General features: G+C 34.0%; 1 protein-coding gene across 1 annotated transcript; it reads left to right on the top strand.

The window, feature by feature from the left end:
• Positions 1 to 1,457: 1,457 nt before the first annotated feature.
• On the top strand, positions 1,458 to 10,486 carry LOC132751294 (protein BANP-like). Its single transcript, XM_060741459.1, has 11 exons — positions 1,458 to 1,612; positions 4,087 to 4,217; positions 4,467 to 4,543; positions 4,901 to 5,073; positions 5,751 to 5,806; positions 6,111 to 6,200; positions 7,136 to 7,211; positions 7,761 to 7,924; positions 8,803 to 9,035; positions 9,437 to 9,616; positions 10,044 to 10,486. The coding sequence occupies exons 1-11, from the start codon at positions 1,473 to 1,475 to the stop codon at positions 10,191 to 10,193; spliced, it is 1,470 nt and encodes a 489-aa protein (XP_060597442.1). The 5' UTR covers positions 1,458 to 1,472; the 3' UTR covers positions 10,194 to 10,486.
• Positions 10,487 to 11,456: the final 970 nt, after the last annotated feature.

Genomic DNA, 11,456 nt, shown 5'->3' with positions numbered 1-11,456 from the left:
GAACCACCGACCTTCCGTAAGCCAGCTGGATGGCTTCCTCACATGAAAGATTTCGACCCGAGTGAGGATCGAACCTACAGTGGTGAGGGACCTGTGATCTCAAGTCAACGACTTTAACCACTCGGCCACGGAGGCCCCCGTTGTTCGAGTAAAATAATAATGTCATTTATAATCGGTTTTCAACATAATTATGCATGCTTGCAAGCTCAATCCATTGAAAACTACAAAGTACGCTTGATTGAAATGAAAAGAAATCTATATCTATCATTAGTAAAAATCACCCTTAAAGCAGCACGCCTCCAGATTCATACTTATTTTCATAAAAACTTTGGAAATTTATTTAAAAGTAAAATAATGTGAGTTGAACAAATAAAGTAATTTACATATTGCAATCGGCACTAACAATTCATTAAAATTATCAAAAAGTTGTCAACATGCAAAAACAGCCCTTACTGCGTTAGTAACGCAGTAGAAATTTTTCTATCAAATACTCTTCAAAATGACGGACGATAGTAAGCAATGAGTTCGTTATATGTAAATCTGTTCGCTATAAAAACTCCTGATACAAGGAACTAATTCGCTATATGCTAACAAGGAACTCTGGATATAGGGAACAGATTTTGAATGTTCCGATGAGTTCGTTATAAGCGGAGATTACTGTATGTGATATTTAAAGGCATATGCTACATAAAAACACTGCAGTTTAGATTGTTCCAAAGGGAAAGTTTAGTTGCAGAGACTTTATTACAGATCTATGGTTGGTTTTGTTATAGAAAGGGTCAGCGCCAAACACCTGTCCTTTTTTCTAAAGTCGAGCGAGAAATCAGATCTAGGAAGTTTTGGTCGATTTGTCTAGCATTTTGATGCCTAATATATACTGATCAATATTGTTCCAAACTGGTGTAAGTACGGACCTTAATCTGGTGGGCAACAGATATTTAAGCATTTATATATGGCTAAATGGGAGTTTCCGATCCTTGTCAGTTAAGTTCTGTGGTGTTAGATATAAAAAGAACGCATATAGCAAGTTTACTGCTTAGTTTTATATGTGTCAAATTGGCTCTGAAACGCTGAAGAAATTATAATTAGTATATATAAGATCAATCGAAACACCTCGACGATTTTTATCCGGAATTTGAAACTCATTCCCAACCAAGCCTAGTTCTGAATAAAAGTTGAAAGTTGTATGAAAAGGCCGAGAAAATGTAATTGATCTCAGAGCCCATAATTGTTTGTATTTAGTAGTGTTTAACCCTCTATTAAGACCTTAGAATTAAAATGTTTTTATTTAATGCATTAATCAAACACATCTAGAACAGCGTACGTTTAACTTTACAATTATGTTTAAAAGATATCAATATATATCTGAAAATATGTAATATAATACAACTTTAGAAGAAAAAAATACGTAAATTTCGAAAACTATAGGCAATAAAAAAGCAGAGTTGTTTTTCAAATAGGAATTTCCCAAAATGTTTGATTACCCGTGCCAATTTCCAAAAGAAGAGCCGCATGCGCGTTTCAGTCTTTCTCGTAGGTTATCGTTTCCGACGCCATTATCGTTCTCCGAGACGAAAACGGGATTTCGCAAAATAATTCAACATCAGCAGCGGTAAACATAAACAAATAATTTTAATGAGTCGCTTGGCTTTCCAAGGGAATGTCAGTCACCACAAAAGAATTGTTTCGTTCATTTTACCCATAAATTTTAGGGTTTTTACCCAAACTACTAAAAGCTATTGATTTTTGAGGAAGAAAATGCAACTCAAACATTCTGATGAGATGCGCTTCTATTGAGTATGGGGTAGAAGTCTGACCATAATTTGACGGATCGATTGCCTATTTGACGGGGCAGTAAACTGAGATCCATTCCTTGAAGAAAAAAAAAATACAACTTTGATATATTCAGATATAGATTTTGTGTCATCCATATAATCCATAATATAGTAGTTGCACAAATTAAATTATCACTGATTATCTGCCATAAATAATGGCATAATCTGGACATTTTGTTATTAGGACTAATTATTTAATTAAAACACACTTTTTAATGATATGCATTATAATGGTTTTATTCACAAAACTATCAATTGTAGCTCATTTACTTTTCCTGTTATGCTTGCAGAATTTTTTAATGCAGCAATATTTTGAAGAAAATGTGTCACAATTTTTGTTGAGCCTGCTTTCAGTGAGCTGGATAGTCGCCACTTTTGGCATAAAGTTTGGTGTCTGTGTGTGCGCCCATTCTTGCATCCATCCTGATTTGTCTGGTTTCTATCTTGGTCATTCATGGAAGAACTGCAATATAAATTGATACACATGTTCACCATGATGGGGTGGTGTGTCGCATAACTTCCACATGCATGGAGGGATTTTAATATAATTGAGACAAATGTTCTCCAAAGTGAGGTGGAGTGTCATGCGAAAAATTCAGGTGTCCGTGGAAAAGGTCAAGGTCACACTTATGAGTCAAGTCAAATAACAAAATAAAACATTTATTTGCAAGTATAACTTCTAAATACATGGATGGATTTCAATATAAAAATATTCTCCGTGTTGAGATGAGTTGTCTTGCGCAAAATGAAGGTCAAGGTCACAACAGGTAAAAGGTCAAATAAAAATATTAAAATTTATTTGTTGGCGCCGCTCTTGGTCTTTCCTTAAGGATTTCAAAATAATTTTGGTACAGATGTTCACCATGACGGGATGGTGTGTCGCACACTAAACCCAGGTCTGCCATTCAAATGTCAAGGTCACACATCAGGGTCAGCGCAAAACCCGTGTCCAAAGCTTTACTTCCAAATGCATGGAGGGATTTTAATATAACTTGGGACAAATATTCTCCAAAGTGAGGCGGAGTGTCATGCGAAAAATTCGGGTGTCTGTGGTCAAGGTCACACTGTGGGATCAAAGGTCAAATAATGAAATAAAACATTCACTTGCATGAATTTTTATATATATAGATGGATTTTAATATAACTTCATACAAATATTCTCTATGTAATGTTGAGTTGTCTTGCCCAAAATGAAGGTCACGGTCACAAGAGGTCCAAGGTCAAATAGAAATATAAAAATTTGGTTGTCCGCACTGTATATTGCTTATGCTTTGAAGTATTATGCTTAATGGTCAGATGATTTTTGTCAAACCAGGGCTTTTTTTCCTTCTATAACAGGGGCGGATATAAGGCCCCTTCACAATTAAGAATTACATTTTTTTCACAAAGCGGCAGGAAAAAAAATCACAATTTCAAAAGAGATTTCATAAAATATAGGGACTTTGTCTTCGAAATACATTGTTTACCAATTGCAATAACACAGAAATAGTTTTAAACAAGTTAAATGTTTTTTGTGCATGTTAACCGGATTAATCTACCGACTTGAAGCAGATTTTACACAGGTCAGAAAATATAATCAACCGTTTCCGGTTTCAAAATGTCGCGAAATGCCAAGTAATATGTCATTTTTTTTCACAATTTTGTGACATATTGTGGCCCCTTCACAATTTTGACAAAAAATGCCCTGCAAACTCGCTTGCACTTGAGCTTGACAAAGTTGTCAAAATGGCTGTTCAGTGTTTGTGTGTGCTTGCATGCATCCAAACTTGTCCATGCCATAACTTCTTTGTGCATGGAGGAAGTTTCAAATAACATGAATCAAGTTTTTTAGGCACAAATGCTCATCATGTGCACATGAACCAGGTCAACAGATCAGAGGTCAAGGTCACCTAAGATGATGCAATATTAAGATTTTGCCTTGGGTATATAGAGGATCTGTTGCATACATCTCACCTATGTATATAATTATCTTCCTCATTGATCTGAAGCTTATAGGTTCATGTTTGAATTAAGACAAGCATGCTCATCATTCTGCCTCTGGGCATGTCTTATTACTAAAAAAAAAAGTACAAGAGCAACATTGGAAAAATAAGTATAAAATAAGCAATTTTAAAAAAAAATATCCTGAAACGTGGTGTAGCGAAAACCATTACTGTTGATACAATGTTACCTTGCAGTTACACAGATATGATATGATCACCTTCCCAGTATACATGTGTCAGATGGTATCTCTTTTTTTATTTGTTTAAAGGTTCAAGCAATTGAGGATGGCATCTGATACAGTGATGGCTAACAGTACCCCACAACTGGTACAAATTGCTGTATCGGGTCTCATGGACACTCATCCCGTGGATCATCTAGATTCTTCCTCTGATCATGATGGTTAGTGGAAGGACTTGTTGTTGTAATTTAAGATAAATATTGATTTAGATCACCATATATGTATTGTCTTTAGCAAAAGTTTAGCCTTTCATAAAAGCTATTTTTAAGTAATTACATGAATAATTATAGCCTTAATACTTATAACTTGTAACTTATAACTTGTAATATAATTTTTGTTAGCCTTACTAAGAATTGGTCATAAGCAAGTTCTGAGAATTGGTTCACAAACAGTTTTGTGGTATATTGCAGATACATGTGATGAGCCAGCTTTGAAACATCGCCGTGTAGATGTAGATTTTGATGTGAATTCTGGAACCTCTGTTAAGGTGAATTTTAAACACTTAAATATAGAAATATTTCAGTGTAATAACATGCTGTTTTTTCATTGTCATTTGTACTAAACTCACATTCAAATCAGTACCAGAATTAAGCATTTTCATAATTATGAGGAAGTAGGTGTCGGCATGCCAGCTATGGGGTTTAAACAATCATGTTTCCTCCTATTAAACAAGAATATTTACTGGTTAGTTTCTGGAAGTGTATTTACAGTGATTCAAATAACCAGTTATAGGCAAGCTTTATGATGCTTTAACATTATGATGTTTACACAGAACAGTTGTTTTAATTACTCTAATATTTATCGGTATTTATGTAATTAATCACCACACATACATTTTCTCCAGCAAATTTTGTTCAATATCAACAAAGCGATCTGTATGAGACTGGACTGTATTGAGAACTATTTGTCATCACTAAACACTCGGACCAGAGAAATAGAAGATAAAGTGGACCAACTTATGTCTATGTCAAAACAAAACAACAATGGTCAACAACAATCGGGTGCAATTAAAAAGGGGTATGTGAATAACATTTTAAATTGTCTTGTTCATGCTTATTAGTTTATCTTTCTTAAAAGGCTGAAGCAAAAAAAGCAGTGTTTTAAAAATTTTCTGAAATATTAAGCTAAAGGGAGGTAACTTCTGAATTTAGGAGGAATGTTAACTTGTATACACCTGAATGGCATATGCAACCAATAGAGAGCTTGGTTTGTCAGTATTTCTATGTAGCGTTATCAGACTATATATGGCTACATCATTCAAACTATTTTATGATATTAGCTCGACTATTTATTTAATAGTGAGAGCTATCCTGCTCACCTGGATGACTGCAAAACAAATATGGTTAAGTATTTCGTACCACCCTGCTCATATTATATACCCTTTGAGGTATTGTAACTGATAATGGTAGAGCATGCTGTTTAACACACAGCTCTTGCTTATACATGTATAGTCAGTATGGAATGTAAAATGAAGTGGATGTGAAATTGATATATTTATGTTTCTATTTGTAATGTTTAACAACTGGCAACCTTGTAGATGAAGGAGAAATTGCATGTAAAATCCTATTAGGTTAATGATTTTATCAGGAACTTGCTTATCCCAAAGTTAAAGTGCCTTTTGGGGTCTGGTACGGGAACAGTTTGTGAAATATTTATTTTTATTTATTGTTTCAGTAATGTTCTTTTTTCTTTAGAGCAATAGTTGTAGGACTACCACAGCACAATGGAAAAGCTAGTGGTGATGGGACTGGTATGTATTTATTATTCATATATAAAAATAATTACCTATCATATGAAACACATTACTTGATGATTACCTGGAATCTTGCATTCTGATTGGCTTAGGATGCAAAACAGGTTTTAAGCATATGCTTGGTCTTAACATAAAGACATCCTAATGGCTGATACTATGAAAATATACATATTTTTATAATTATGTATAGGTAATTGGGCATATATTTTAAAAATATTGTAATAACTTTAATAACACTTTATTTCATCATTTAGGAATGATTTCTTCCACTGATTGTTTTTGCTTTACTTTGTGTTTGTAGATGGAATGGAGTCCAATGCCTCACTGAACTCTGTAGACAGTATAGCAAGTCTAGGACCAAATGTTACATTGATAACACTAAACAGTGAAGGTATGTTGTCATAGAATAATTATTATCCCAAGTTAAAAATTATATCCAAAGTTTTAGGTGCATGATCTTTGGCTGTGTAGTTTAGGTCATGGATTTCAAACCACTTATGTCACATAGTTGTTGGTTCTAAGGACTTTAGCTTCTTTCATGTGAGGAAGCTATCCAGCTAGTTTACTGAATGCCGATGGTTCTACTTAAGTGCCCTCTTGAAAAAATGAATGTCAGGGCACCTGAGGTCTTCCTCCACCAGTAAAGCTGGAAAGTGGCCATATGACCTGAAAGTGTGTCTTAAAACCCAAATGAAATTCTCTGTTTCAAGGGTTTAGTTTTATTTACATAGAACAGCACAAACATTTATAAATATTATTATTTGAAGATTTATATATTTGTAAAAGACATCAGGTAAGTGATAGAGTTTTCCATAGTGTTATATTTCAGTATGATTTCTATTTTGTTTTAGAAAGTAGGGATATTTAAGTTACAAACCTATGCAAGTTATACTTTACTTTTGTGCATACAAATCCTGTGCAAGATATATGATTACTTCATATGAGAAAGTTGTAAGGCAAGTTTACAGAACAGAATCACACTGTGCATGAAATTATGCACAAAACGGATCCTTGGTTATCTTTGAGCGTAAAAGGTGGAAAATTGATATATGACTTTATTGCATGCATGTATGAAGATAAAAAAAATTTGATTGTAAATAGCAGATTCAAACAGTTTTTTTACAAACTTACGAAGCCTTTCATTTGTGCACCCACTAAACTACATGTTTATTAACTTGAAAATTAATTTATTAAACAAATTCAAGCAAGTTCTTGGAACTGAAATCTGATTTAAACTTAAAATACAGCAGGCATGTATATTTCTGGGAAACTGAGATTGTTTTGTTGTTTGATATGTGTATATATTTATTTTTATCATCATTGTAGAGGATTATCCAAATGGTACATGGCTGGGCGATGATAGTAACGTTGAGATGAGAGTAAGATGTGCTGTTACACCAAGGTACTTTATGTCTGAATTAAAGATATCTCATATCCGTTGAATTTGGTTGTGATAATTTTGTTATTAATTTACAGACTTAATTCAAAAGTGGACAAAACATCACTTTTGAATAATGTTGATATATAATTTAGATATGACATTTGAATGACCTTGACCATCAAGGTCAGATGATTGAGTATTGCTTATATTTTGTTATCTTTGTTACCTTTGTCATTTAACTATGGAAATGAGTTATACTTGGATGAAACAACAAATGTGATTAGACAGACCTATTAAAATAAAAAAAGGGAAAAAATACGATTTTTTTTTCTTTGATTTTCTGTTTTAAGATTTGTTTGCCTTTAGAAAAAGTCAAGCGTTGCCCCATGCCCGGCGGTGTCTCTTGTGAATTTTGGGTCAAATTATCAAGTAAGACAAATGTAATTTTGTTTGTTTGTGATCATTTGACATTGACTTTAAGCAAAAGCATTTTACATGTACATTGGTTTTTAATTAACTTGCATTACTTGGATTTCTGGTGTCAACAGATTGTGACATTTATATTTTTAGTGATTTACTTCATATACACTCCAACTGCCGGACACCAGAGAAGATGGCACTAACACTTCTAGATTACCTGTTTGACAGGGAAACACAGGCCATATCTAATCTATCTGGACTTGGTAAACATGGCAAAAAACAGCTTGATCCTTTAATGATTTATGGAATAAGATGTAAGTTTAGACACTTGTAGAAAATTTATAAATGATTGAAAATAATAAAGACTCAGATGCTTGGTAGATATTTAATGAAGCAAATTTTTAATGTTGTGCTGGTGAAAAAAAAATGTTGCCCCTTTATCTTAATAAGGTTACTGGACCTATTATTAATAAATAAATTTTCTAAGCTCAAACTTAGGTATTTGATTGATCCAAATCCAGCACTGAATGAACACTCACTAATGAAAAATTCGGAGATTCGAGGCAGAGCTGAGATGAAAGTTTTATAACCTTGAGGCCTTGTCTGTCATGATCATTTATTCAAATTCTGTAAGTGATTTAGATTTCGCACTTTTAAAGCCAGAAAGATCAGGGCTGCCAACAGCAAATTTCAAAATCAGCGGAAAATACGCCGGGGGTCAAGGGGGCTGCGCAAGCCCCCTTTGCAGGTCCTGGATTCTGATGATTTGGTATGCCCTAAAATCAATTTCCTGGACTCTAAATTTGACAAATATCCGACATTTTGACGCATTTTGACAACAGACAAGAGCGACAATGTAAACTGTAATTTGATTGGTTATTCTAAAATAGAATGCCGGAAAAGACTCGATATGACCAATGAGAAAAGCGCTTACAGACGTACCATAGGCGGCTAGTGTAAGGATAAAAGCCGAAGCGTGCCGGTTTTTGGGTACTGTATAAAATATGACAAATGAATTTATTGTCTTTGTCGAATTTACATCGATCTCAAAAATGACCCAGCTCACGAAATCCGCGGCTTTCCGCGGATCCGCGGAAAATCGGCAGCCCTGAAAGATGTCGTAATTTTCATTTGGCTTTAAAAAAGGCGATTTTCTGATGACAAATATTCAACAAAGTATTATTATTTTCAGGTCACCTTATTCACAGATTTCAAATCACAGAAAATGACTGGCATAGAATAAAACAGAATATAGACTCAAAGTGTCGGACAGCATTCCGACGACGTCAGCGAGGCATGCCACTGACGGTGAAAGCGTTCCGCGGGAAGGCGTTATCCGGATATAATTCATTAATGCCAGGAGAAATGATGAGTGACGATGATTCTATCGGTCAAGATGATACCCTTCATATACATCAAGGCAATGTAGGTTTTGCTCCATTCTTTTTAAGGATTCTTCCATTTTGAACAAGTTTTTATCAATCTTCTTGGCAAACAATAATTAAATTTTCATCTGTGGCTGAGTGGTCAAGGTTACTGACTTCAAAACACTTGAATCCCACCAGTGACTGGATTGCGCCATGCGAGTGGCCTGCTTATGCCTGAGATAATGCACAGAGGAGCACTTGAGGCATTACTTAATAAGTAAAACTGGAAAGTCCACATATGACATTAATAGTGTCAGTGTAGCCTAAAACTTACCATGAAAAATCATCTTGTTGTGCCGAAATTCATAATAAACAGTTATAAAAGGTTAGCAAGACAAGTCTTTTTTCAGCAATTCTTCAAATATGGGTTATAAAGTGTGAAAAATGTGTTCATTTCAGAGTCATGATGTGTATTTACAAGGTGATTTAGACAGTCAGCACGGCGTGCCTATGCAAGGTGATGGTTTACAAGGTGAGGTACAGATACTTCACGCCACACCAGAACAGATCTCACAATTACAACATGCTCAACATATACAAATCCTGCAAGGAGACCAAGTTATACAAGTTCCAGTGCCAGTAAGTATAAATATATTGAATGGTCATAAAATTATCCATGATTGTAAAATAAGAGACCTTGTGGTTTAGTTTTCAGTCTTTCAATCTGATTAGTTTGGGGAAGAGCCTTATTTGTTCTCAACCATGTTTTCTCAGACTGGTTTTATTTCCAGGAAGAAGAATAGACATATTGTCACTTAGTGCAGTAACGGGTTAAGTCCTTCTAAATGTAATAGGAGTTAACAATTTATTGCACTAAGGTGACGTTATAACCTCCAAATTTTTTTTTCACAATCATGCATTAATAATTTATGTTTGAAACTAAAAAATTAAAAACTAGAAAATTAAAATTTAACTGGAGGTATAATATCAATATATACATATTACAGTATTTAAGTTATTTCTTAAAGCTTTTAGTTTAGGATGAAATTTATTTTTTATTTTACAGCACAATATCCAACAGTTAAATGCCTCTGATCTCCCGGAAGGTCTACAGGTAGCTGTGTCAGCAGTCTCGTTACCCCAGATGTCAGACACCTCCCCACAATACACGGAACTGAAGGGGGAAAACGTAGTGACACACGAGCATAACCAATGACAATTAACCTTGTCAGACTGTCTTGATGATTCGTCACCTCAAGTTTGACGCCACACAACTTAGTTGGTTCTATTTATAAAAAAAAAAAAAAAAACATTGCTGCAATGCAATTATGAAAAGTAATGGATGACTTTTCAAATAGGGTAATGGACTTCTGGTGTAGAAGTTTTGGTTTCTGGTGAACAGCATATCATATTGATATAGACTTACTGGGATAGTTTTGATATTGAAGGTATAAAATGGGGTAGTTTACTTGCCTTCCTTATGAAAGGCTGAAGGAGTTGATGGATTAGAATTGTCACAGATATACATACACTCCGTGGAATTGTAAAGTTTAGTTTATATACATTAACTATATATTATAGATGTAAATGCCATAAAAGTCTTTCTCATTTCAAATATGTGTTCTGTTAATGTGTCAGACTAGGTGCCTTTGATAGCTTGGGTAAATTTCTTTGATAGACAGTTAGACTTTCATAAAAGGAGATTATCTTGATTTTACATTTGTGACAACCCTGAACAACCCCGGTTATATTGTAGAATGATTAATCAGAACAATTGTTTAAGCAACCATTTGTATATTTTATTATCAAATTATTGAAGTAATCTAATGGGTCTAGCCTTATTCAAAGTATTGACCTTTTGAAAGCATGCAGCCTTAATGTACATTAACATTTGTGTTTACATGTATGTCTAAAATGCCCTATTTATAATTTTTTGGACCTGAGGAAAGTATTTTCCTCAGTAGATATAACTTTTATCAGGTCTTAAAAATCATATATTGACTGAAACATAAGTTTACAATCAACATATGGTATAGCTACATGTATAACGTGGTATATGTTTACCTTTAGAAAGAAAAGCACATTGTGACACATCTTATTTGGTGGTCATGTGACATCAGTGTTAATCAGCCAATCAGAATGGTGCTTTTATTAACTGTATGATATTAACTTTCCTGTGCCATCTGTATTCAGATGGGCAAGCTGCATGTATTTTAAGCAATTCATTATATATTTAATGTATGATCTTCATTGAATTCATTATTTATGATACATTGTAGTGTTAATGGTAGTCAAAAGTGGCTAAAACCACATTACACATTTGAAAATATCTTGATCAGTTTGATAAATTAAACACAAAACTGAAGTTATAATAAAGGCTTGCCTGCTTGTGCCTGATATATTGCATGAATGGGCACTGGGAGGCACTTCCACCATATCAAAACTTTCTAGAGCTTTAATAAAATTTACACGTGACTTG

Source organism: Ruditapes philippinarum, unplaced genomic scaffold (genome assembly GCF_026571515.1).
Source record: "Ruditapes philippinarum isolate M1 unplaced genomic scaffold, ASM2657151v2 ctg247_1_1_1_1, whole genome shotgun sequence".
Lineage (NCBI taxonomy): Eukaryota > Metazoa > Mollusca > Bivalvia > Venerida > Veneridae > Ruditapes > Ruditapes philippinarum.
The sequence above is the reverse complement of the archived record's forward strand: the minus strand, read 5'-3'. Positions and strand labels throughout refer to the sequence as shown.

Bases quoted from the DNA above. Each gene is read 5' to 3' on its own strand.
- LOC132751294 (XM_060741459.1), top strand. From the start codon at position 1,473: ATGTTTGATTACCCGTGCCAATTTCCAAAAGAAGAGCCGCATGCGCGT. The intron at 5,807-6,110 runs GTATGTATTTAT...TTGTGTTTGTAG, and splicing joins AGCTAGTGGTGATGGGACTG to ATGGAATGGAGTCCAATGCC. The intron at 6,201-7,135 runs GTATGTTGTCAT...TCATCATTGTAG, and splicing joins GATAACACTAAACAGTGAAG to AGGATTATCCAAATGGTACA.